At 45.2% G+C, this 27,229-nt stretch overlaps 2 protein-coding genes across 2 annotated transcripts in view; both read left to right on the top strand.

Moving 5' to 3' along the window:
• LOC306917925 (uncharacterized protein) overlaps nucleotides 1-19,228 on the top strand; it is a gene marked incomplete at its 3' end in the record, with an annotated part of 81,583 nt that extends 62,355 nt beyond the window's left edge. Inside the window, exons 20-26 of the mRNA XM_079530823.1 lie at nucleotides 9,500-9,616; nucleotides 10,199-10,315; nucleotides 12,097-12,213; nucleotides 13,270-13,386; nucleotides 14,567-14,683; nucleotides 17,494-17,552; nucleotides 17,829-19,228. Coding sequence (XP_079386949.1) covers nucleotides 9,500-9,616; nucleotides 10,199-10,315; nucleotides 12,097-12,213; nucleotides 13,270-13,386; nucleotides 14,567-14,683; nucleotides 17,494-17,552; nucleotides 17,829-19,228 — 2,044 coding nt within the window. The remainder of the gene's footprint in view (nucleotides 1-9,499; nucleotides 9,617-10,198; nucleotides 10,316-12,096; nucleotides 12,214-13,269; nucleotides 13,387-14,566; nucleotides 14,684-17,493; nucleotides 17,553-17,828) is intronic.
• A 3,585-nt stretch (nucleotides 19,229-22,813) lies between these two features.
• The window catches only part of LOC306917924 (NLR family CARD domain-containing protein 3-like), a gene marked incomplete at its 5' end in the record, with an annotated part of 4,531 nt that continues 115 nt past the window's right edge, over nucleotides 22,814-27,229 (top strand). The window contains 5 exons of the mRNA XM_079530822.1: nucleotides 22,814-23,364; nucleotides 24,347-24,520; nucleotides 25,612-25,767; nucleotides 25,962-26,011; nucleotides 27,187-27,229. The exon at nucleotides 27,187-27,229 is cut by the window's right edge and continues 115 nt beyond it. Coding sequence (XP_079386948.1) covers nucleotides 22,814-23,364; nucleotides 24,347-24,520; nucleotides 25,612-25,767; nucleotides 25,962-26,011; nucleotides 27,187-27,229 — 974 coding nt within the window. The remainder of the gene's footprint in view (nucleotides 23,365-24,346; nucleotides 24,521-25,611; nucleotides 25,768-25,961; nucleotides 26,012-27,186) is intronic.

The raw sequence follows: 27,229 nt of genomic DNA, 5'->3' as shown, positions 1-27,229 counted from the left end.
CTGGGGTATAGGCTGGGGCCTGACACCCCTACTGGGGTATAGGCTGGGGCCTGACACCCTACTGGGGTATAGGCTGGGGCCTGACACCCCTACTGGGGTATAGGCTGGGGCCTGACACCCCTACTGGGGTATAGGCTGGGGCCTGACACCCTACTGGGGTATAGGCTGGGACCTGACACCCTACTGGGGTATAGGCTGGGACCTGACACCCTACTGGGGTATAGGCTGGGGCCTGACACCCTACTGGGGTATAGGCTGGGGCCTGACACCCCTACTGGGGTATAGGCTGGGGCCTGACACCCTATTGGTGGTCCATGGCTCAAATGGGTCTGAGAGGCTAAATGTCATCAAATGGTGGTCCGTGGCTCAAATGGGTCCGAGAGGCTAAATGTCATCAAATGGTGGTCCGTGGCTCAGATGGGTCCGAGAGGCTAAATGTCATCAAATGGTGGTCCGTGGCTCAAATGGGTCTGAGAGGCTAAATGTCATCAAATGGTGGTTCTGTGGCTCAGATGCTGAATAAATACTGGACCTTGATTGATGTGAAAAGGGTAACCCCCATTTCTCAACTCATTTGTGGAAAAAGAACATTGAAATGTCAATGCAATGCAGTGCACTGCAATGCAATGCACTGCAGTATAAACCACATCATTGTTTTCTTCAAACAGCAGATAAATGAGCTTAAAGGAACACCTCACCTTTTTTTGTGTAGTGTAGTGTACCTAGCCTGGCTAATAAGCCAGACTAATATCACACAACACTGTCACGGGATCCGGCAGGCAATTTGTTTTTTGCCAACGGCTGATTCGGTCTGGCTTATTAGCCAGGATATAGTGTACCTCCACTGTTACTACAGTGTACAGTGTAGCAGTGTACCTCTGTAACTACAGTGTACAGTGTAGCAGTGTACCTCTGTAACTACAGTGTACAGTGTAGCAGTGTACCTCTGTAACTACAGTGTAGCAGTGTACCTCTGTAACTACAGTGTAGCAGTGTACCTCTGTAACTACAGCCCCTCCAACACCTGGCTTTGTGTGTTCCGCCAGTGACCAAGTCTATGGACTTTTTATGACCAAATTATGTTCCGTACAAACTTTCAGCCCAGGTCAATTTCAAATGACGCCACGCGACGTCTTTGAAGATGGACGATCTCGACGTGATCATCACGTGATTCGACGCGATCACGTCGAATCACGATGTGATGGACGAGGGTAGAGGCGGTTGTTACTTGTTAGACACCGAGCCCGGGTTTGAACTTGCGGTTCCCAGTTCGATCCCTGTGGGCTCCCCCAGAGTTAGAGTCGAAGTGTCCTTGAGCAAGACTCTGAACCCCTGATTGGTCCCGATGTGCAGGTTGGTGCCTTGCATGGTTTCCTCCGCCATCGGTTGTGAATCTCTGTAAAGCGCCTTGGATAAAGGCGCTCTATAAATGGACAATTTAGCTACCAAGCAGCTATGGAGAAATCTGCCCCATCCCTAGTAGCTGCAACGTGAAATAGATTAACACGATATACTGGACATTCTGCACAACTAGTATAGACTACTTAAGTTTAAACGTTTAAGTGTACTTAAATTTAAGGCATTATAGATTTTATGACATATTGAAACCATCCTCCTGATTGGCAGCTAGGAGGCTGGATGGATGTTTGAAGTCACAAACTAATCCATAGCTTATGTTATATCAACTGTGGAATTACTTGGGTATTTCTACACTGTGATATATTGCTGATTATATGCATCATTGACACTGAAGCGACATCAAGAAAAGTTACTGAGCTGAATACAATAATTACAGATCTAATAAGGGTCCATGTGGTTACCAACTCTTTAGCTGGGGACCACCTGGAACCCTCTCAAGGTCCCACTTTAGGGTAAAAAAAATCACACCCGTGTGAAGTGAGGGGCGCTAATATATTAAAGTCTAACTCATGTTGATTAGGTGATGTAGCCTAATGGTGATGTAAAACAAACGGTGCAAACACAAACATTAAACACCATTTACAATAAAGAGACAATATGACGTAATGAGTTACAAAATGCCGTAAGTTTTCCCTTCATTGTCAATGGCGTTTATTTAACAAACATTGGACTAAAGACAAACATTAAACCTGTACATATAGGCCTCAAAAAACAAGTTTGAACTGAAATAAGTAGATTTGTTGAGGATTCACTCATTCGTCAGCTTTCAGCTCCACACTAGTGTTATGGTGACACCTAATGGATGATGTGGGGAACTACACTTGTCTTCTAAACATCAGTGGAAGAATAGTTTATTTTAATTGATTTTTTTTTATTCAATTCAATTGATTGATTTATTGATTAACCGATTGATTTACATCAATGCTCAGTGTCCATTACTTCTGAACACAAAATATATGATTTGGTATCATTTTCTGCAGTTTAGTGACACACACGCGCGCGCACACACACACACACACACACACACACACACACAATTTTTGCGCTCTACAGTTTTCCTGTAAGTCACATGACTTCTCTTCAGTGTGTGTGTTTGGGGGGGGGGGGCTGTGGATTCTGTGTTTGTTTTTTAGGAATATAGGATTTTAAATGTCAAAGAGGTTCAAAATAAACACTTTTTACAATCGATAATTCTATCTAGCAGAAAACATAACAGTCTAACTTACAGAAACTAGTTATGACTTGTATTTGTTCTGACGTGACTTAACAGGAAACACACACGTGCGTACGTGCGTATGTGCGTGTGTTTGCCCCTCCCTTTTTTCCCTTCCTTGTTCTCGGTCATTCTTCTCTCTCTACAGATTGAGTTCTTCTCAGAAACAACCTCGTTGAGACTCAACAACAATGGACTGATTTGAGACGACACAACTGAAGCATCTAAGGTAAGAGGTTTTACTAGTACTACTACTAACTGAAGCTTACACTTTGATCTAAGGTAAGATGTTTTACTACTAACTGAAGCTTACACTTTGATCTAAGGTAAGAGGTTTTACTAATGTTGCGGCGGTTTAAAGGGCCGCCGCGAGGAGCTAAACATGAGAGTTTAAGAGACGCTTGTATGACGCGCACGCAAATGAAGCAGGTCCATTAGCTGTAAGTTTGACCGTTTATTCAATCACCACACACGTAAGTTTACAAACTGTTCCCAGGCTTTTAGCTATAAATAACGTGGATGTTAATGGTGATACAGTGCGTTAGATGCGGTCAACTTCCCTCACCCAAGTGACAGGTAAACGCCATGAATAGGTAGAGTGGCAGCGCCCCAGCCCAGGTGACACGCCCACTACTAGCCCCATATGTGCCCTCTCCCTACGCTCATTCTGTAGCTCCGAGATGAGGTCACAGACAGAAACCCCTCCCACCCCGTTCAGAAACGGCGCATGTTTCCACAATTCCCCATTGCTTACCCTTTTCTTAACAATGCACCAAAACCTTGAAGTGACGTTCCGGGTTTACACTAATTTACCGTCAACAACGCCAAAGAAAATCCAACTAGCGATTTGAACCGAGCCTTTACGAAGCGAATTTTGTCAGTCGCTTCCGTGTTTATCAAGGGATTGGTGCGTGTGCGCGGGCATGTCGAGTGAACTGAAGTCAGTTGGACATTTTCGACCAGGGGAGGCGCCGGGGAGGCGCTAAAGCTTTTCAACTTCCTTGAAAAACATGCTAAACAACCGCTGTAACGCTCGTGTAACCGTTTAAAGTTGGATTTTCTTTGGCGTTGTTGACGGTAAATTAGTGTAAACCCGGAACGTCACTTCAAGGTTTTGGTGCATTGTTAAGAAAAGGGTAAGCAATGGGGAATTGTGGAAACATGCGCCGTTTCTGAACGGGGTGGGAGGGGTTTCTGTCTGTGACCTCATCTCGGAGCTACAGAATGAGCGTAGGGAGAGGGCACATATGGGGCTAGCCCACTACCTGTGCACTGCCCATTAAAGTGACATACCTACGTCAGGGACGAATAGTTTTCATAATCCTCAAGGGGGCACGTGCCGCCCCGCCTCCCCCCCCCCCCCCCTCCGCCCGCCCCGCCTCCCCGCCCCCCCGCGGGGGAAAAAAAAGTTGTTGTTTTTTCTTTTCACACTAAACTCAAGCGTTTAGGTTCTAAACACTTATTTGTAACACTTTTTAAACGTCACAGTGTTTAGTTTATAAATAGAAGAGCATGTTTAAATGCCATGATTGCAGGCTATAGTCCTGTCCGCCTCGGCAGGTTCTGTCTCACTCACACTCTCTCCAACAGACATCCTCAGCCACGCTCCAAAAGTGGCATCACCTGTCACTCATTAGTAGTCTAATCACTCTGTGAGGAGTGCATAGGCTATAGTTCCTTTTCTCCACAACGGACTTTTTCGCTTCTAAACCCCTTGTTGCTTTCCCTGTGACGGTCACTCAGCAATAAGGTGAAACAGAACACAAAGATGAGTAGCCTATTTATTTTTTAACACGCAGCACCACTCTTTTTTTATTCAATTCAATTGATTGATTTATTGATTAACCGATTGATTTACATCAATGCTCAGTGTCCATTACTTCTGAACACAAAATATATGATTTGGTATCATTTTCTGCAGTTTAGTGACACACACACACGCGCGCGCACACACGCACACACACACACACACAGTTTTTGCGCTCTACAGTTTTCCTGTAAGTCACATGACTTCTCTTCAGCGTGTGTGTGTTTGGGGGGGGGGGGGGGGGGGCTGTGGATTCTGTGTTTGTTTTTTAGGAATATAGGATTTTAAATGTCAAAGAGGTTCAAAATAAACACTTTTTACAATCGATAATTCTATCTAGCAGAAAACATAACAGTCTAACTTACAGAAACTAGTTATGACTTGTATTTGTTCTGACGTGACTTAACAGGAAACACACACGTGCGTACGTGCGTACGTGTGTGCGTGTGTATGTGCGTGTGTTTGCCCCTCCCTTTTTTCCCTTCCTTGTTCTCGGTCATTCTTCTCTCTCTACAGATTGAGTTCTTCTCAGAAACAACCTCGTTGAGACTCAACAACAATGGACTGATTTGAGACGACACAACTGAAGCATCTAAGGTAAGAGGTTTTACTAGTACTACTACTAACTGAAGCTTACACTTTGATCTAAGGTAAGATGTTTTACTACTAACTGAAGCTTACACTTTGATCTAAGGTAAGAGGTTTTACTAATGTTGCGGCGGTTTAAAGGGCCGCCGCGAGGAGCTAAACATGAGAGTTTAAGAGACGCTTGTATGACGCGCACGCAAATGAAGCAGGTCCATTAGCTGTAAGTTTGACCGTTTATTCAATCACCACACACGTAAGTTTACAAACTGTTCCCAGGCTTTTAGCTATAAATAACGTGGATGTTAATGGTGATACAGTGCGTTAGATGCGGTCAACTTCCCTCACCCAAGTGACAGGTAAACGCCATGAATAGGTAGAGTGGCAGCGCCCCAGCCCAGGTGACACGCCCACTACCTGTGCACTGCCCATTAAAGTGACATACCTACGTCCATCATAAGGCACATTAGAATGCAAACACATTACGGCTCCTACAACTAGTACTACTACTAACTGAAGCTTACACTTTGATCTAAGGTAAGAGGTTTTACTAGTACTACTGTTAGATAAAATTTTTGTTTACACGTCATGTCAAGTTGGCCACTCCATCATATTCCGTTGGTCAACACAGATAGAACTTTGGTGCTCGACAACCAGCGCCACCGTGGGATATTGCGGATATATATCTCAAGCCAATGAACTTTAGATCAACAAATCTGACAGTACTTAGCCTGGAACAAGACTGAAGAGGGGATTCAGCACTCGGACAATTTACTTTAAATTATATCGATGTAAATTGTACTAGCTGAATTCCATTCCATTTCTCTGTAAATTGATTATTACATACTACAAATTATGTTAAACCCTTAATCCTTCCTCTCAGAACTTTATTTCGTCTGCCTCCAAATTCTTTTTTGAGGTCTTTCTGTTTTTTATGGTACAGTGACTGTCAGTCAGATTTAAAGGGCACTTCACTCATTTTTAAGGTAAAGACAGCATGGCATTTGGGTCTCCCTGCTGGGTTATTGAAGGTATATATTTACAGTCTTCTAAAACTATTACAATATTCATAAAAGTATGGATTTTATTTCCATCAACTACTACTATAAGTATAAGTACTATACTTGCCCAGGTAACTCAAAATATGTCCTCGTCTGGATGGCCCCTAATACTTACTTACTTATGCCTGACACCCCTACTGGGGTATAGGCTGGGGCCTGACACCCTACTGGGGTATAGGCTGGGGTCTGACACCCTACTGGGGTATAGGCTGGGGCCTGACACCCCTACTGGGGTATAGGCTGGGGCCTGACACCCCTACTGGGGTATAGGCTGGGGCCTGACACCCCTACTGGGGTATAGGCTGGGGTCTGACACCCCTACTGGGGTATAGGCTGGGGCCTGACACCCTACTGGGGTATAGGCTGGGGCCTGACACCCTACTGGGGTATAGGCTGGGGCCTGACACCCTACTGGGGTATAGGCTGGGGCCTGACACCCTACTGGGGTATAGGCTGTCGACAAGGGCCCTGAGTCCAGAGTTCTCGGTCACTGGCATTCTTTTCTATCAGTGACCAGGTGCCTCTTGATGTCTGCATGTCCGGCATGTTTTTGGGCCGGCCTCTGTTTCTCTTCCCTTGGGGGTTCCAAGTCAGAGCCTGTCTGCATGGTGCTGCCTTGCCTTGCGCAGTGTGTGCCCGATCCATCTCCATCTTCTTTGTCAAAATTTAGTCTTTTTGGCTGCTGGTAGTTGCTTTGTTTTCATCTACATTCATTAATTTCATCTTGATTGACAGGTGTCATAGAGACTAAAGATGATGTGTTTGATTGACAGGTAAAGATGAGTGATTCTGTGGAGAGAGAGGAGGATGGAGCTGACAGACCACAGAGAGAGGAGGATGGAGCTGACAGACCACAGTCTCCAACTCCCAGCCTTCTGTCTGTGAAGAGTGACTGGTCTTTACAACGTCCTCCTAACTTCACTAATGAACCTGGACCTCCTGATACACAGTATGTCAATCCTCCTGTACAATATTACACTATAACATGACACATTTAATTAACCCATTCTGGGCGGGAACCCCTTTTGGTGTTTTAAGCATTATGTTATACTTTAGCTATTGAAAAATAGCAGATCTACAAGCTCATAGCGCAAACCGAGCCGCGCTATGAGCTTGTAGGTCTGCTATTTTTGAAACATCGTGAAAATGTGGTGCAAATCTTTGAATATATTCTTTCAGAGCTTCTGGGGGGGGGGGGGGTCCCTGGCTGGAACAACATATTTTTAGATGGTGGTCAGCGGACAATTACATATATCTTTGGTGGTCCTTGACATGAAAATTTTTGAGAACGACTGACATAGAAACATGACATTTGTACAATCGTTCCCAGGTCTACATGGGTAAAGCTGTTTTAGAAAAGTTTTAAAGTTTACATTGTTTTATTGCTTTTTCTTCTTATTGCTGTGATGTTGAGTAGCTGAAACTCAAGAAGGTTTACTCTCTTATACTTGACGTACATATTTGTTCTGATTCCAGAAGTTTCCACCACAGAGCAGAGTCTCCAACAGCCAGCTGTGTGTCTGTGAAGAGTGACTGGTCTATGGGAGATCCTCCACTCTTCAGTAATGAACCTGGACCTCCACACACACAGTACGTCAACCTGTCTGTCAGATATACCCATCCATCCGTCTTCAACCGCTTATCCGTAGTCGGGTCGCGGGGGCAACAGCTCCACCAGAGAGCTCCCCACTTTTCAAGTGAAGAAGCAGCGGTTCTACTCTCTGGCATGACTGAACTTCTCACTCTATCTCTAAGGGAGACGCCAGCCACCCGTCTGAGAAAACGGGCCGCTTGTATTCGCGACCTTATTCTTTGGGTCACATGACCCACATTTCATGACTGTAGGGCATAGGTCACAGGTCATGACCCACACTTCATGTCAGATATATGTCTCTCCTTATCTCCTCCTTATCTATACAGTATATACTGTAACAGTTATCATATTGTTTTAGTACTTTATTTATTCTGTTCATTGTCTCCACCAGGCCGAAGGCATGGGGAGAAAGTATGTTTTGCACTCCGTCCGTCTGTCCGTGTGTGTGTGTGTGTGTGTCCGTCCGTCCTTCCGTCTGTGAACAGCTAATCTCCGGCACCGTTAACCCGGTCGATGCCAAATTTTGCACACACACTCCCTGGATGCCAACGATGAACCTCTGCTCCAAAATTTCCAGAACGGCCTGTTATAGCGCCACCAGGAGGCCGCTTTGTGCAAAACAAGTTTTTGGACAGTACACCTACAGATTTTGTCCAAACATCACGCAAATTGGTACACAGTCTCTCTAGAGCCATTCAACGAAACGGGTTTTCAGATTTCTCAGACTCCATCCTGATTGGCTAAGATTGGCTTCCAAAGTTTGCAGGAGTGCAACAAAATGCTGCAAATCATGAACACATCGTGTTCATCAAATTGTTTGATTTCTCATAATCCACCCTCATTGGCTGCGATTGGCTTCTAAACTTTTCAGGAGTAGTGGATAGTTCCAATGTTTGGAACTATAGCCCATAGCACCCTGCTTCGTCTCAATGGGATAGTTCCAATGTTTGGAACTATAGCCCATAGCACCCTGCTTTGTCTCAATGGGATAGTTCCAATGTTTGGAACTATAGCCCGTAGCACCCTGCTTTGTCTCAATGGGATAGTTCCAATGTTTGGAACTATAGCCCATAGCACCCTGCTTTGTCTCAATGGGATAGTTCCAATGTTTGGAACTATAGCCCATAGCACCCTGCTTTGTCTCAATGGGATAGTTCCAATGTTTGGAACTATAGCCCATAGCACCCCGCTTTGTCTCAATGGGATAGTTCCAATGTTTGGAACTATAGCCCATAGCACCCCGCTTTGTCTCAATGGGATAGTTCCAATGTTTGGAACTATAGCCCATAGCACCCCGCTTTGTCTCAATGGGATAGTTCCAATGTGTGGAACTATAGCCCATAGCACCCCGCTTCCCATAGCACCCCGCTTTGTCTCAATGGGATAGTTCCAATGTTTGGAACTATAGCCCATAGCACCCCACTTTGCGGCGAGATCAAAGCGTGTCGTCAATCTCTTACTAGATTACTCTGGCCTCTACGTCAACGACGGCGCCCGGACACGCCCACCACCAGCAGACAAGCATTAGCCGGTCATTATTAGCGATCAGAACCGCACCCAAAGGACCTGCTGCTGCAGCAGAGACAAAAGAACACCACACTGTAGTTTAAAGTAAATAAAGTTGTAGTTTTAATACATTTCAGTTTCTGTTATTAACATATTTCTATGTGTTGCTGTTTCTCTTGTTGCTGTAGTGTTCAGTAGCTGAAACCCAAGATGTTGTGTTCTCTCTACTTGTAGAACGAGACCTAATGATTAAGAATGAATAATAAAGGGACTTTTTCATTCATAATTATGATAAATATATTTTATGATTCCAGAAGTGTTGACCACAGAGCAGAGTCTCCAACTCCCAGCCTTCTGTCTGTGAAGAGTGACCGGTCTAAAGGATGGCTGAATCCTGACTTCAGTAATGAACCTGGCCCTCCTGACTCACAGTATGTCAATCTTCGTATAAATATATACACTAATATATAGACCATGGCCCTCATTTTTAAATGCGGAAAATTGTGTTGATTCCGGCATACTCCCATATTTGGGCGTACGCCGGAATCACCACAACCTTCGGCATTTATCATTCCAGCGTGACTTTGAACTTTGGCGTACGCCACGCCAAACATAAAGTCAGGTGGGGAGCTGTCGAAGACTTTGTCCTACACCTGTTTTCTGTCGTATAGACAATAGACAGATGTATAGACAGCATTGACTGACCAGCTGAAAGGCATCTAAACATATTTATTCACTCCTAAAATGTATATCTATAAAACGAATAAATATTATACGGTACATACAAGGCATACATCGACCGATCTATGATGTGTCATATGAAATCGGTAGGAGATTTCCAACTGTACAAGCAATTAAAATCATGCAATTAAAAACAATATAACATGTTTACAATGTTACAAGTTTAGATGCTTAATCAAACAAACAGTGCTCTTAATGCTGGTGGATTAAGAGTTAAGAACGTTTTTTTCATTCATAATTATGATAATTGTATAATGTTGTTATGTTTCCAGAAGTGTTGACCACAGAGTAGAGTCTCCAACTCCCAGCCTTCTGTCTGTGAAGAGTGACCGGTCTAAAGGATGGCTAAATCCTAACTTCAGTAATGAACCTGGACCTCCTGACTCACAGTATGTCAATCCTCCAATATACTAGCCTGGCTCCAACCCTGAATCGCCAGCCACGCTCATTTTGATTGGTTGGTATGGGCGTTTTGGCAACGGCTAAAGGGCTTTCTGTCTGAATAATGAAGTGAAACCAACTGAGAATTCAAGCTGATTGTCAGGCTAACAATATACTACAACAGGGAGTGCTCATTCTATCTCAATGGGATAGTTCCAATGTTTGGAACTATAGCCCATAGCACCCCGCTTTGTCTCAATGGGATAGTTCCAATGTTTGGAACTATAGCCCATAGCACCCTGCTTTGTCTCAATGGGATAGTTCCAATGTTTGGAACTATAGCCCATAGACACCCGCTTTGTCTCAATGGGATAGTTCCAATGTTTGGAACTATAGCCCATAGCACCCTGCTTTGTCTCAATGGGATAGGTCCAATGTTTGGAACTATAGCCCATAGTACCCCGCTTTGTCTCAATGGGATAGTTCCAATGTTTGGAACTATAGCCCATAGCACCCCGCTTTGTCTCAATGGGATAGTTCCAATGTGTGGAACTATAGCCCATAGTACCCCGCTTTGTCTCAATGGGATAGTTCCAATGTTTGGAACTATAGGCAGCCCATAGCACCCCGCTTTGTCTCAATGGGATAGTTCCAATGTTTGGAACTATAGGCAGCCCATAGCACCCCGCTTTGTCTCAATGGGATAGTTCCAATGTGTTCCAGACAACAGTCTTGTCAAAACTTGACTATTGTAATTCGCTCCTTACTGGCCTACCGGCATGTGCACTTAAGCCTCTCCAACTGATCCAAAATGCCGCAGCTCGTCTGGTCTTCAACCAGCCAAAATTCTCACATGTCTCCCCCCTGCTCCGCTCCCTGCACTGGCTCCCAGTCGCTGCCCGCACAGAATACAAAACTCTGATGCTGGCATTCAAAGCAACCAAAGGTATGGCTCCCCCATATCTTGCAAGCATGATTGAACCCTACAAACCCTCCCGCGCACTCAGATCAGCCAACGCAGGAAAGCTGGAAGTACCCTCACTAAAAACGCCGGGACAACGCTCCACACGTCCCAAACTCTTCTCCCTTCTGGCCCCAAAACTGTGGAATGCACTACCCGTTGCAATCAGAACTGCAGCATCACTCCCAATCTTCCGCCGTAGTCTGAAGACCCACCTTTTCAGACTCCATCATGGCCCATAGCACTTATCCTACCCCCTTAGATAGCACTTTTTAGACTTAGATAGCATTTGAAACAGACTTATAGCATGTCATGTAGACTGCACAATAATTGCATTGTATGTAGTCATAGCACATCATAGTACATATGTATAGCATAGTATAGTATATATGTATAGTTAATATGTATAGTGTCATTATATAGATATGTTCTAATTACGTTCTTAGCTTACGCATGTTTCTTGATAAATGCATTTTATATATGTGATGTATTCCCATACTTTTGTTCTTGCCTAATGTAAATCGCTCTGGATTAAGAGCGTCTGCTAAATGCCTAAATTGTAAATTGTAAATTGTGGAACTATAGCCCATAGCACCCCGCTTCCCATAGCACCCCGCTTTGTCTCAATGGGATAGTTCCAATGGTTGCAACAATTGTTGCAACTATAGCCCATAGCACCCCACTTTGCGGCGAGATCAAAGCGTGTCGTCAATCTCTTACTAGATTACTCTGGCCTCTACGTCAGCTCTTAATGCTGGCGGATTAAGAGTTAAGAATGTTTTTTTCATTCATAATTATGATAATTGTATAATGTTGTTATGTTTCCAGAAGTGTTGACCACAGAGCAGAGTCTCCAACTCCCAGCCTTCTGTCTGTGAAGAGTGACCGGTCTAAAGGATGGCTGAATCCTAACTTCAGTAATGAACCTGGACCTCCTGATTCACAGTATGTCAATCCTCCAATATACTAGCCTGGCTCCAGCCCTGAATCGCCAGCCACGCTCATTTTGATTGGTTGGTATGGGCGCTTTGGCAACGGCCATCCCAGAAACGGCTAAAGGGCTTTCTGTCTGAATAATGAAGTGAAACCAACTGAGAATTCAAGCTGATTGTTAGGCTAACAATATACTACAACAGGGAGTGCTCATTCTATCTCAATGGGATAGGTCCAATGTTTGGAACTATAGCCCATACTACCCCGCTTTGTCTCAATGGGATAGTTCCAATGTGTGGAACTATAGCCCATAGTACCCCGCTTTGTCTCAATGGGATAGTTCCAATGTTTAGAACTATAGCCCATAGCACCCTGCTTTGTCTCAATGGGATAGGTCCAATGTTTGGAACTATAGCCCATACTACCCCGCTTTGTCTCAATGGGATAGTTCCAATGTGTGGAACTATAGCCCATAGTACCCCGCTTTGTCTCAATGGGATAGCTCCAATGTTTGGAACTATAGGCAGCCCATAGCACCCCGCTTTGTCTCAATGGGATAGCTCCAATGTTTGGAACTATAGGCAGCCCATAGCACCCCGCTTTGTCTCAATGGGATAGTTCCAATGTGTGGAACTATAGCCCATAGCACCCCGCTTCCCATAGCACCCCACTTTGCGGCGAGATCAAAGCGTGTCGTCAATCTCTTACTAGATTACTCTGGCCTCTACGTCAGCGACGGCGCCCAGACACGCCCACCACCAGCAGACGAGCATTAGCCGGTCATTATTAGCGATCAGAACCGCACCCAAAGGACCTGCTGCTGCAGCAGAGACAAAAGAACACCACACTGTAGTTTAAAGTAAATAAAGTTGTAGTTTTAATACATTTCAGTTTCTGTTATTAACATATTTCTATGTGTTGCTGTTTCTCTTGTTGCTGCAGTGTTCAGTAGCTGAAACCCAATATGTTGTGTTCTCTCTACTTGTATAACGAGACATAATGATTAAGAATGAATAATAAAGTGACTTTTTCATTCATAATTATGATAAATATATTTTATGTTTCCAGAAGTGTTGACCACAGAGCAGAGTCTCCAACTCCCAGCCTTCTGTCTGTGAAGAGTGACCGGTCTAAACGATGGCTGAATCCTGACTTCAGTAACGAACCTGGACCTCCTGACTCACAGTATGTCAATCCTTCTATAAATATATACACTAATATATAGACCATGGCCCTCATTTTTAAATGCGGAAAATTGTGGCGATTCCGGCATACTCCCATATTTGGGCGTACGCCGGAATCACCACAACTTTCGGCATTTATCATTCCAGCGTGACTTTGAACTTTGGCGTACGCCACGCCAAACATCAAGTCAGGTAGGGAGCTGTGGAAGACTTTGTCCTACACCTGTTTTCTGTCGTATAGACAATAGACAGATGTATAGACAGCATTGACTGACCAGCTGAAAGGCATCTAAACATATTTATTCACTCCTAAAATGTATATCTAAAACGAATAAATATTATACATACAAGGCATACATCGACCGATCTATGATGTGTCATATGAAATCGGTAGGAGATTTCCAACTGTACAAGCAATTAAAATCACGCAATTAAAAACAATATAACATGTTTACAATGTTACAAGTTTAGATGCTTAATCAAACAAACAGTGCTTTACTGCCATCCATCCATCCATCTTCAACCATTATCCGTAGTCGGGTCGCGGGGGCAACAGCTCCACCAGAGAGCTCCAGACTTCCCTCTCCAGAACAACATTAGTGACTTCCTCCTGGGGGATCCCGAGACGTTCCAAGGCCAGTGAGTCGATGTGTTTCCTCCAACTGCGCCTTGGTCTGCCCCGGGGTCTCCTCCGTGTGACCCCGGGGCACAAGTAGGTGCGTGCGTGCAAGTAGGTAGGTGCGTGCGTGCGTGCGTACATGACAGGCAAGCGAGGCGAGGGGGAAACAGACTCATTTCGGCCGCTTGTATTTACGACCTTATTCTTTGACCCAAACTTCATGACCATAGGTGAGAGTAGGAACGAAGATTGCGCGGTAGAGAGCTTTACCTTAGCTCAACAATGCCACTTGATATTTTCAAATCATCCTCATGGTGTCCGATTCGTGTTATTACCTATTACTGTAGTTTAAAGTAAATAAAGTTGTAGTTTTAATACATTTCAGTTTCTGTTATTAACATATTTCTATGTGTTGCTGTTTCTCTTGTTGCTGCAGTGTTCAGTAGCTGAAACCCAAGATGTTGTGTTCTCTCTACTTGTAGAACGAGACATAATGATTAAGAACGTTTAATAAAGTTTCATTCATAATTATGATAATTGTATAATGTTGTTATGTTTCCAGAAGTGTTGACCACAGAGCAGAGTCTCCAACTCCCAGCCTTCTGTCTGTGAAGAGTGACCGGTCTAAAGGATGGCTGAATCCTGACTTCAGTAACGAACCTGGACCTCCTGACTCACAGTATGTCAATCCTCCTATAAATATATACAACACAATAACACAATAAATGTATGTATGTTTTTATTGTAAGACTTACAGATAAAGAGTTGTATTCCATTGTTACGCTGATGACAGCCACATTTAATTGCCTCTAAAGCGTAACAATCCTGACTCTTTAAAACCACTCCTTGCTTGCCTCGAGGATGTAAAAGCATGGCTGGCTTTAAACTTCAATGACAGCAAAACTGAAGTTATGGTGTTTGGGCCCACACATACACATGTGTCTCCTCCTGGTGTTTTAGGCCCCCTTGAGCCCTCCTTAAAGCCAACTGACACCAATCTAGGACTCTGACCTAAAGATGGACAAACAGATAAATGAGGTAGTAAGAAAGAGCTTCTTCCAGCTTAGTAGGCTATCTAAGGTTAAATCTTGTCTATCCCGCTCTGTGTTTGAAACTGTAATTCATGCGTTTAAGACATCCCTCCTTGACTACTGTAATGCCCTGTATATTGGCGTAAACCAGGTTTCCATCTCTCGACTACAGTTAGTCCAGAACGCCGCTGCTAGGTTACTTACAGGCACACGTAAGCAGGGGCGCAGATAGCATTTTATAACTGGGGGGGATATATTTGGGGGCTATCTGCACGCGCAAAGCGTCCACGGAAAATGTCATGAGGAGGGGGGGATACCCCCCCCCCACTTTTGCGCATAATTACGCAGATTTTCCGCGTTTTTTAGCAGATTTCACGGCAAAACACATGCAGCCACGGTACATGGCTTTTTTTTTTGGAGGGGATAATCCCCCCTCCTCATGAAACTGAGGGGGTCGATCCCCCCCATCCCCCCCCTAACTGCGCGCCTGCACGTAAGCGAGACCAGATCAGCCCTGTACTAGCCTCCCTCCACTGGCTTCCTGTGCGATTACAGGATTGACTTCAAAGTATTGCTCTTTGTCTTTAAGTGTCTAAAGTAAACGGTTTGGCACCCATTTATTTATCTGAACTGCTGAAACCCTATATGCTCCGACACGGACCCTTAGGTCCTCTGACCAGCTTCTCCTGGTGGTGCCTAAAACCAGGCTGAAGCTCAGAGGGAACCGGGCTTTTGCAGAGGCAGCTCCCCAAGCTATGGGATGAGCTGCTTCTGCTCATAAGACACGCCCCCACCCTCCAGGTGTTTAAATTACCTCTGCACATAAGACAAGCCCCCACCCTCCAGGTGTTTACCTCTGCACAGAAGACACGCCCCCACCCTCCAGGTGTTTAATTTACGTCTGCACATAAGACAAGCCCCCACCCTCCAGGTGTTTAAATTACCTCTGCACATAAGACAAGCCCCCACCCTCCAGGTGTTTAAATTACCTCTGCACATAAGACAAGCCCCCACCCTCCAGGTGTTTACCTCTGCACATAAGACACGCCCCCACCGTCCAGGTGTTTAAATTACCTCTGCACATAAGACAAGCCCCTCTGCACATAAGACACGCCCCCACCCTCCAGGTGTTTACCTCTGCACATAAGACACGCCCCCACCCTCCAGGTGTTTACCTCTGCACATAAGACAAGCCCCCACCCTCCAGGTGTTTACCTCTGCACATAAGACAAGCCCCCACCCTCCAGGTGTTTACCTCTGCACATAAGACAAGCCCCCACCCTCCAGGTGTTTACCTCTGCACATAAGACAATCCCCCACCCCCCAGGTGTTTACCTCTGCACATAAGACAAGCCCCCACCCTCCAGGTGTTTAAATCACGCCTCAAGACTTACCTTTATTCCTTGGCATTTCCAAGCACAGTATGAGATGTTTTGATGTTTAATGTGACACTGTGTTGTTTGTGGTTTTTCAATGAAGTTGTGTGTTTTTGAGTGTTCAAAATAGTTTCTGACGTAATTAAATCACACCCGGGTGAACTGGATGACCGTAGCAACCGTGGTCATTTTCTCTGCGCAGAAAAAGCCAGTTGTGAAATCACATCCGGGTGTGATTTCATTACGTCAGATCAGAGCTGATCAGGCTACATAATACCTTACCTTATTTCATTACGTCAGACATTACGTCAGACCACAGCTGATCATGCTATATAAAACCTTACACCACTCAGTTCACACGGGTGTGATTTTTTTTTTATGTTTTACTGTAAAGCACTTTGGTACAACGTTGTTGTTTTTAAATGTGCTATATAAATGTGGTATGGTATGGTATTCACATTATCCTTGGCTCCTCCCCATGGGCGGTGCCATTGAGTTTTTCATTTGAGTTGCATTATCTCCGCCAGGCCGAAGGCATATTCTTAAGACAAAATCGTCCTCTCTGTTCCGGGGGGAGAGCAGAGGGGAGGGGGGGGGGGGGGGGGCAGAGCACACTGTCTGTCTGTCTGCCTGTCTGCCTGCCTGCCTGTCTGTCATATATGTCATATTTAGCCATGCTTGACCCCTGTCAAAATATATATATATATATATAAAACGAAAGAAAGCAGCAAATGAAAACATTTCTTATCATCATACATCATCATCTCATTCTGGCCAATCACAATTTGCGTCCTCACTTTTCCGTCGGCACCTTTCTGCCCTCACTTTTATCTTCAATACGTGGCCTACTTTGCTCAGCCAATCAAATCATCGCTATGGGGTGATCAGCCAATCACAAGCCATTGTTTGTGTTTACACAAACCCGGAAAGCTGTGCGCTAGCAGCAACAACAACAACAACATTAACTTTAAGATGTTGTCTCTTCTACTTTAGACATAATAATGATAAAGAATGTTTCATAATAAAGTAGGATTGTTAATAAACTATCCATTTTCTATATTCTATTGTCTTCATCTCCACAGAGAGACATTCAGAAACACACCTGGACAGAAGACATTCAGTCAAACCACACCTGGACACAGTAAGACTGGACAACATTTTACACTCAATAACATTTTATATCAATTAATACAATGTTTAAATGTCCATGTTGTATTCAATGTCCAAATACTGATATGCATTTAGACTAAAACAAATGATTAAATGTAATTTATTTTAGCCCATTTCTTTTCTTTTCTTTTACACATTTTGATTTTCTGGAGGATATTTAATACGCTTTAATTACATGGTATGTTCAATGATAAAGTTATGATTGAATCAGAATGTTTAACATGTATTAATTGTCTTCTCATATCAGATGTCAGTCTGCAGGAGGATTTAAAGGTCTATAAGGTCACTTTGGACGTTCTGGATCATGTGGCATACGTCACTAAACTGCCCTCCTCCCTCTCCAACATCTACACAGACCTCCACCTATCAGCGGGAGGGAGTGAAGGGGTTAATCAGCAACATGAGGTGTGGCAGCTTGAGACCGCCTCCAACATGAAGACCCTCCATGACGTCCTAATCAAGTGCCGTGCCATCTTTAAGACCCTCCTCCCTGGCAGAGACACACCCAGCAGCAGAGTTCTGACCAATGGCATCGCTGGCATCGGAAAGACATTCTCTGTGCGTAAGTTCGCTCTGGACTGGGCAAGAGGTTTGGAGAACCAAGACATCATTCTCCTGGTTCCCTTCTCATTCCGGGAGCTGAACTTGGTCCGAGATGAGCAGCACAGTCTTCTCTCACTGATCCATGTTTCCCATCCAACGTTAAAGAAGGTCACAGCAGAGCAGCTCGCTGCCTGGAAAGTTGGCTTCATCTTCGATGGTCTCGATGAAAGCAGGTTTCCGCTGAAATTCCAGAACATTGACGTCAATTCTGACGTCTTCGACAACAATGACGTCGTCTCTGATGTCACGGTGACATCATCGGTGGGCGTGCTGCTGACGAACCTCATCAAGGGGAATCTGCTCCCCTCGGCTCTCCTCTGGATAACCACCAGACCTGCAGCAGCCAATCAGATCCCTCCTGCATGCGTTGACATGGTGACAGAAATACGAGGGTTCACAGACCCCCAGAAGGAGGAGTTCTTCAGGAAGATGTTCAGTGATGATGAAGAGCTGGCCAGCACCATCATCTCACACGTGAAGACATCAAAGAGCATCCACATCATGTGTCACATCCCAGTCTTCTGTTGGATGACCGCTACCGTTGTGGAGGACCTGGTGAAGACAGACGAGACAGGACAGCTGCCCAAGAACCTGACCGGGATGTTCAGCCACTTCATGTGGCTCCAGATAAAAAGGATGAAGACAAAGTATGATGAGGAGACTGACAGGGATGTTCTCCTGAAGCTGTGCATGTTGGCGTTTGAACATCTGGAGAAAGGCAGCGTCATGTTCTACCAAGAAGACCTGGAAGAGTGCGGTCTCGATGTGAACGACGCCGCGCTGTACTCGGGAGTGTGCACAGAGATCTTCAAACAAGAGAACGTTCAATCTCAGAGAAAGGTCTACAGCTTTGTTCATCTGAGCATCCAGGAGTTCCTGGCTGCAGTCTACCTGATGCACTGTTTCACACAGAAGAACAAGAAGAAGAAGAAGGTCATGAAGACATTCCTGGGAGAAGAAGAAGAAGAAGAAGACGAAGAAGAAGAAGAAGAAGAAGAAGAAGAAGAAGAAGTCCTGCAGAGAGCCATTGAAGAATCCCTGAAGACATTACATTACATTACATTACAGTCATTTAGCAGACGCTTTTATCCAAAGCGACTTACAATAAGTGTATTCAACATAGGTAGGGAACAAAAACTACTAATCACCAGAAGTTTTTAGTGCATTTTCTGCAAAAACAAGCAACCAAGAGTATACCTAGCGCTAAGGTAGAAGTGCAATATATCAGCTACCTATTTCCTTAACCAGATGAGACAAAATAGCTAAATCAAATGAGCATGAGCTAAAACAATTAAGTGTATCGACTAAACAAGATCCAATAAACAATACAACAATAGAAAACAAGCGTTCGTACAACTAGTTAACAACAAGTAGGTCAGGCAGAGAGGAAGGGTAGTGTTTCCTGAAGAGGTGGGTTTTCAACCTGCGGCGAAATATGGGCAGTGACTCTGCTGTCCTAACATCAGTGGGGAGTTCATTCCACCACTGTGGGGCCAGAACAGAAAAGAGTCGTGACCGTGTGGATCGGCCAGAAGGACCCTTGAGTGACGAGGCAATCAGTCGCCCCGAGGTGGCAGACCGAAGTGGTCGGGCAGGGGTGTAGGCATCGACCATAGCCCGGAGATAGGAAGGAGCTGTTCCTTTCACTGCCCTATAGGCTAACACCAGGGTTTTGAACTGGATGCGGGCCGCTACGGGGAGCCAGTGTAGAGAACGGAGAAGGATGGTTGTGTGGGAGAACTTGGGGCGGTTGAACACCAGACGAGCCGCAGCTTTCTGAACAAGCTCCAGAGGTCTGATGGCAGATGCCGGAGCACCAGCAAAGAGGGAGTTGCAGTAGTCCAGGCGGGAGATGACGAGAGCCTGGATGAGCACCTGGGCTGCCTTCTCCGTGAGGAAGGGGCGAATCCTCCTGATGTTGTAGAGGAGGAATCTGCAGGACCTTGTCACTGATGCGATGTTTGCCGAGAACGTCAGTTGATCGTCCAGGGTCACACCCAGATTTTTCGCAGTCCGAGTTGAGGTCACCACAGCATTATCAATGGTGATGGCCATGTCTCGGTGCGGACAGCCCTTCCCCGGGAGGAACATCAGCTCGGTCTTGTCCAGGTTGAGCTTCAGGTGGTTTGTCGACATCCACGCCGAGATGTCAGCCAGACAAGCAGCAATGCGTGCCTCCACTTGGGTATCAGAGGGGGGGAATGAGAGGATCAGCTGGGTGTCATCGGCATAGCAGTGGTAGGAAAAGCCATGGGAGTGGATGACAGCACCCAGAGATGTAGTGTAGAGAGAGAAAAGAAGAGGACCCAGAACCGAGCCTTGGGGAACCCCAGTTGTGAGCCTGTGTGGTTCTGACACAGACCCTCTCAGCATCACCTGGTAGGAGCGACCCGTCAGGTAGGATGCAAACAGGGAGAGTGCAGAGCCTGAGACACCCATCCCCTCGAGGGTGGAGAGGAGGATCTGATGGTTCACCGTGTCGAACGCTGCAGACAGGTCCAGGAGTATCAGGACGGAGGAGAGAGAGTTCGCTCTAGCGGCATGGAGCGACTCCGTCACTGCCAGCAGGGCAGTCTCTGTCGAGTGACCCACTTTGAAACCAGACTGGTTGGAGTCCAGGAGGTTGTTCTGGTGGAGATAGGAGGACAGTTGTTTAAAGACAGCACGTTCGAGAGTTTTAGATAGGAAGGATAGAAGGGAAACCGGTCTGTAGTTCTTGATCTCAGAGGGGTCAAGTGTCGGTTTCTTCAGGAGGGGGGTGACTCTGGCAGTCTTGAAAGTAGAGGGAAAGTAGCCAGATGTCAGAGAGGTGTTAATAAGGTGGGTTAAGAAGGGAAGAAGTTCAGGTGCAATAGACTGCAACAGAGTGGATGGGACCGGGTCCAGAGAGCATGAGGTGGGGCGACTAGAGGTAACAAGGAGAAGGACCTCGTTAGGGGAGAGGGGAGAGAAGTGGGATAGAGAGGGGATGGGGGGGGGAAGAGGAGTAGATGAAGGTAGAGAGGGGGGGGTGGCAGGCAGACGGGTGTGGGCAGTGCGCAGGGCACCAGCCGGGGGAGGAGGGAAGGAGGAGCGGATATCGTTCACCTTCTTGTCAAAGAAGTTGGCGAAATCGTCAGGGAGGAGGGACGAGGAGGGAGGAGGGGGTGGTGGTTGTAGGAGAGAGGAGAAAGTTTCAAAGAGTTTTTTGGGGTTGGAAGCAGAAGCCTGAATTTTAGTGCAGAAAAAAGCAGCTTTAGCAGCTGATAGAGAGGAGGAAAAAGTAGAAATGAGAGATTGGAAGGTGAGAAGGTCCTCCGGGAGGTTGCCCTTTCTCCATTTGCGCTCAGCCGCTCTCAGGCTCCGTCTCTCAGTCCGCACTGAGTCCGACAACCAGGGGGCAGGTGGAGTTTGGCGTGCAGGCCGGGTGGTGAGGGGACAGAGATGGTCGAGAGAAGAGGATAGAGTAGAGAAAAGAAGATCTGTGGCGGTATCAGGGGATAGAAGAGCAAAGGATTCAGGGGCAGGGAGAGCAGAGAGAACAGAAGAGGAAAGATCAGTGGAGGAAAGTGAGCGAAGATTGTGACGTGAGGAAATCATGTGGGTAGGGAGGGGCTGTGAGGGGGGAGAGGAGAGAGAGAGAGAGTAGGACATGAAGTAGTGATCAGAGAGTTTCTTACCCTTTTCACTGGAAAGAGGAGTGACAGACAGGTTAGCAATAGAGCAGCCTCTGGTGAAGATCAGGTCCAGTTGGTTGCCCGCCTCATGGGTAGGAGGAGATGGGGAAAGAACTAGGTCAAAGGCGGCGAGAAACGAAAGTAGTGGGTCTAGCTGCTTCTCAGTCGGGAGGTTGAAGTCACCCAGAAGGATGAATCCAGAGCCATCGACAGGGAAGTGGGAGACTAGATGGTCCAGCTCCTCCAGGAAGCCACCAGCAGGGCCCGGTGGGCGATAAACAGCTGCAATGGTGAGCTTGACTGGATGAGAAACAGTGACCACATGAAATTCAAATGAGGTAGGAGAGAATAGTGACAGTGAAACAGGAGAGTATTTCCATTTTCTGGAAATGAGCAGACCAACCCCACCACCTGTCCGCACGGCTCTGGGAGTGTGAGAGAAAGAGTACACATCTGACAGAGCCGCGGGCGTAGCTGTGTTTTCTGGTCTGATCCAGGTCTCAGTCAGAGCAAGGAAGTCAAGGGAGAGCAAGGACGCGTAGGCTGAGATGAAAGCAGATTTGCCTTCCACCACAGCTGAGTGGCAATTCCAAAGCCCTCCCGTTACCACTTGCTCGACGTGAGTTGAAAGAGTAGGATAGATGAGATTAGTTGTGTCGCGACATCTGGGTGTAACCCAGTGTTTGTGCGACCGCCAGGAAGAAGAGAGGACAGGAATAGGAAGAAAACACATTGTAGATCACTAAACATATACCACAATACACTACTATATATGTCACTAATCAATGCTACAGCTTATCGTTCAGTGACGAAGTCGGACTTTGACAAAGTCGCCTGTCGCCTTTGTTCGCCTGGCCTTCGTTTGCTGGCCGCCGCTTAACAGCTGACGCAGAGTATTGAAGGAGGAGGAGGAGGAGGAGGAGAAGAAGATGAAGTCTTCCTGCAGAGAGCCATTGAAGAATCCCTGAAGAGTATGGAAGGAGGAGGAGGAGAAGGAGAAGAAGAAGAAGAAGAAGAAGAAGAAGAAGAAAAGGAAATGACTCTGGAGGACTTCCTGCAGAGAGCCATCAAAAAAGCCCTGAAGAGTAAGAACGGCCACCTGGACCTCTTTGTCCGCTTCCTTCATGGCCTCTCACTGGAGTCCAACCAGAGTCTGTTAGGAGGCCTGCTGGGTCACACAGAGAACAGTCCAGAGAGCATCCAGAGAGTCATCAACAACCTGAAGGAGATGAAAAATGAGGATGAGAGTCTCTCTCCTGACAGATTCATCAACATCTTCCACTGTCTGATGGAGATGAACGACCACTCATTACATCAGGAGATCCAACAGTACCTGAAGTCAGCAGACAGATCAAAGACAGAACTGTCTGAGAGCCAGTGTTCAGCTCTGGCCTTCATGCTGCTGACGTCAGAGGAGGTTCTGGAGGAGTTGGACCTGCACCAATACGACACACCATCACTATCACTATCACTATGGGGGAGATTAAGACTACTCCCAGCTGTGAGGAACTGCAGAAAGGCTCGGTTAGTAGTCATGTGAATAGAAAACCTATTGGAATAGAATCAATCTACCATCACACCTAATTACTATCATAATAATCAGGTCTCAAAGTGTGTGTGTGTGTGTGTGTGTGTGTGTGTGTGTGTGTGTGTGTGTGTGTGTGTGTGTGTGTGTGTGTGTGTGTGTGTGTGTGTGTGTGTGTGTGTGTGTGTGTGTGTGTGTGTGTGTGTGTGTGTGTGTGTGTGTGTGTGTTTTTTATACAGCATTTTTGCCTAAATGGAACTGACTGACACGCACAGAGAACAAAGTAAAAAGAATAAATAAGATAACATTCATAGATCCATACAAGTTACACACTGTAGTATTACTATTAATACATATATTTATACATATTAATCCATTCTGGGCGGGAACCCCTTTTGGTGTTTTAACTAAGCATTATGTTATACTTATATATTGAAAAATAGCAGATCTACAAGTTCATAGCGCGCCACCGAGTGGCGCGCTACGAGCTTGTAGGTCTGCTATTTTTGAAAGATCAAACGTTTTTTCAGGCCTAAATGGGTTAATATATTAATACATATTATAACTGTAGTATTAATACAGATTATCTGTCTTTCACTTTGATGTTTTCTGGTTCCCTGTTCTTATATGACCTGCCAATATCTGACCAACTAGACTGTTCTTATATGACCTGTCAATATCTGACCAACTAGACTGTTCTTATATGACCTGTCAATATCTGACCAACTAGACTGTTCTTATCTGACCTGTCAATATCTGACCAACTAGACTGTTCTTATATGACCTGTCAATATCTGACCAACTAGACTGTTCTTATCTGACCTGTCAATATCTGACAACTAGACTGTTCTTATCTGACCTGTCAATATCTGACCAACTAGACTGTACATTTACATTACACTTTATAGTTAATTTCCTTGAACATGAACTTGATCTAATCTGTGTTGATAATCACTGATTTTACATCATCTACATTTACAGACTTGATGGCTGTAAACTCCAAAAGCCAGAATATGAGATCGTGTGTTCAGCTCTCAGCTCTAATCCTTCACATCTAAGAGAATTGGACATCAGTTATAATGACATAACGGATCCATCCATGGACCTGCTCTCTGCTGCATTGAAGAGTCCAAACTGTCAACTGGAGATACTGAGGTCACATTATTATTTACATTAGTTCTGTTTTATTATTTATTGTTTGATTCTAACAATAAGAGTGTGAATAAAGTTGACATCATGGTATCCCACACCGATTAGAATAATATTATGGTCAGAGTTTGAGTTGTCTAGTCCACACTCTCACATCACAATGCTACGGTACAGTAACTACAATATGTGATCCATCATGGCTGCTAGGGAATTATCATTATCAATGCTACGTTACAGTAACTACAATATATGATCCATCATGGCTGCTAGGGATTTATCATTATCAATGCTACGGTACAGTAACTACAATATGTGATCCATCATGGCTGCTAGGGGATTATCATTATCAATGCTACGGTACAGTAACTACAATATGTGATCCATCATGGCTGCTAGGGAATTATCATTATCAATGCTACGGTACAGTAACTACAATATGTGATCCATCATGGCTGCTAGGGGATTATCATTATCAATGCTACGGTACAGTAACTACAATATGTGATCCATCATGGCTGCTAGGGAATTATCATTATCAATGCTACGGTACAGTAACTACAATATGTGATCCATCATGGCTGCTAGGGGATTATCATTATCAATGCTACGGTACAGTAACTACAATATGTGATCCATCATGGCTGCTAGGGAATTATCATTATCAATGCTACGGTACAGTAACTACAATATGTGAACTAATGAGGCACAGTGATTACAGTATGTAGAGCGATGTTGACACGCACGCACGCACGCACGCACGCACGCACAGATTTTCTTTCCATCTCTTGGGGTCTTTACTCCAAAACTGTGATATTCAGTCCAGATATTTCATGTGTAATTACAGACTTGCTGGCTGTACCTTCACACAGACAGGATTTGAAGTTCTGCTCTCAGCCCTCAGCTCTAATCTTCTCCATCTGAGAGAATTGGACCTCAGTTTCATCTGCCTGCAGGAATCGCAACTGCTCCAGCTCTCTGCGTTACTGAAGAGTCCACAGTGTGGACTGCAGATCCTGGGGTAAAGAATGTGTGTTCTCTCTGTGTGGATCTCTACTTGAACATCAACAGCACTTTGTTAAATGTGTATTTCTCTGCAGGTTGTCAGGCTGTGGAGTCACAGATGAAGGCTGTTCTTCTCTGGCTTCAGCTGTGACCTCCAACCCCTCCTCCCAGCTGAAACAGCTGGACTTGAACTTCAGCCACTTAGGAGACTCTGCTCTGAAGGAGCTGTCTGCTGCTCTGGAGACTGTCAAGTGAGTCGACTATAGGACTGTGTCCATGTTGGTCAGTGAGTCGACTATAGGACTGTGTCCATGTTGTTCAGTGAGTCGACTAGAATGATGACAAAATGTGTTTAGTAAATATTTGGTGGGACTAAAACAGGCCGGTGTGAGACATTAAGCAGCAGAGGTTTTGACTTGATTCATTGTTGTTCTACTTCCTACAGTGTGAATCATGGAGGAGAACACTGGACTAAACCTCAACTCCTTACAACATGTGAGTCTGTCTGTCTGTCTGTCTGTCTGCCTGTCTGCCTGCCTGCCTGCCTGCCTGCCTGCCTGCCTGCCTGTCTGCCTGCCTGTCTGTCTGTCTGTCTGTCTGTCTGTCTGTCTGTCTGTCTGTCATGAACAGTTGAACACATCTGTGTCACTAGCTTTAATTTTAACCACTTTAGCCATTATTAAACTTTAGCACATATACAAGCTTGTAGCTCTGCTATGTGTTTCTTTTGTACTTGAAAATGTGTGCAAATCTTTGAATATATATATATATATATATATATTATTTCACAGCAAACGTTTTTAACTCATATTTGCTTCTGGGCAGGTCCCTGGTACAACATATTATGTTCAGATGAACCAATGTGGCCAATTACATACGTGAAATAGTTAGAACCACTGATATAGAAACAAACTTTCAGAAAACTGTCATGATTTAGAAGATATTTGTAGAATCTGGTCTCAGGTCTTAATTTCTCAGGGATCTATCCTCGGACCCTCCTTGGGAGGGTTCCAGGGGTCCTTGGAGGGGTTCCAGCCTTCCAGGGGTCCTTGGGGGGGTTCCAGGGGTCCTTGAGGGGGTTCCAGGGGGTCCCCAGCTAAATGTGATAATTCAGCATCACACTCATTTTAAACACTTTATCCATATTTTATATGTTGGCTAATTAAAAATAGCAGATCTACAAGCTCACAGCGCATCACTGTGTGCCGTGCTGCAAACTTGTACATCTGCTTTTTTGAGTGGTGTAAACCACTCCTACAACTGGCTTTGTTGTGCAGAAAAAATGAGCATGGTTGCTATGTTCACCCTGTTCACCCGGGTGTGATTTCATTACGTCAGACATGATTTCATTACGTCAGACAGGCTATATTACACCACTCAGTTCACACGGGTGTGATTTTTTAAGGTGTGTGTGTGTGTGTGTGTGTGTGTGTGTGTGTGTGTGTGTGTGTGTGTGTGTGTGTGTGTGTGTGTGTGTGTGTGTGTGTGTGTGTGTGTGTGTGTGTGTGTGTGTGTGTGTGTGCGTGCGTGCTTGGCTAATAAACCAGACCGAATCAGCCGTTGGCAAAAAAAATTGCCAGTGTGATTTGAGTCTGGCTTATTAGCCAGGCTACGACTGCATTATTCAGTGAATGATGTATTTAATGTTTACTGTGTTGTTTTCTCATCAGATTTCCAGAGTCTCACACTGGACACAAACACAACAAACAGAAA

This window comes from Electrona antarctica, assembly GCF_951216825.1.
Source record: "Electrona antarctica genome assembly, contig: scaffold_220, whole genome shotgun sequence".
In the NCBI taxonomy this organism is placed as follows: domain Eukaryota; kingdom Metazoa; phylum Chordata; class Actinopteri; order Myctophiformes; family Myctophidae; genus Electrona; species Electrona antarctica.
The sequence above is the reverse complement of the archived record's forward strand: the minus strand, read 5'-3'. Positions and strand labels throughout refer to the sequence as shown.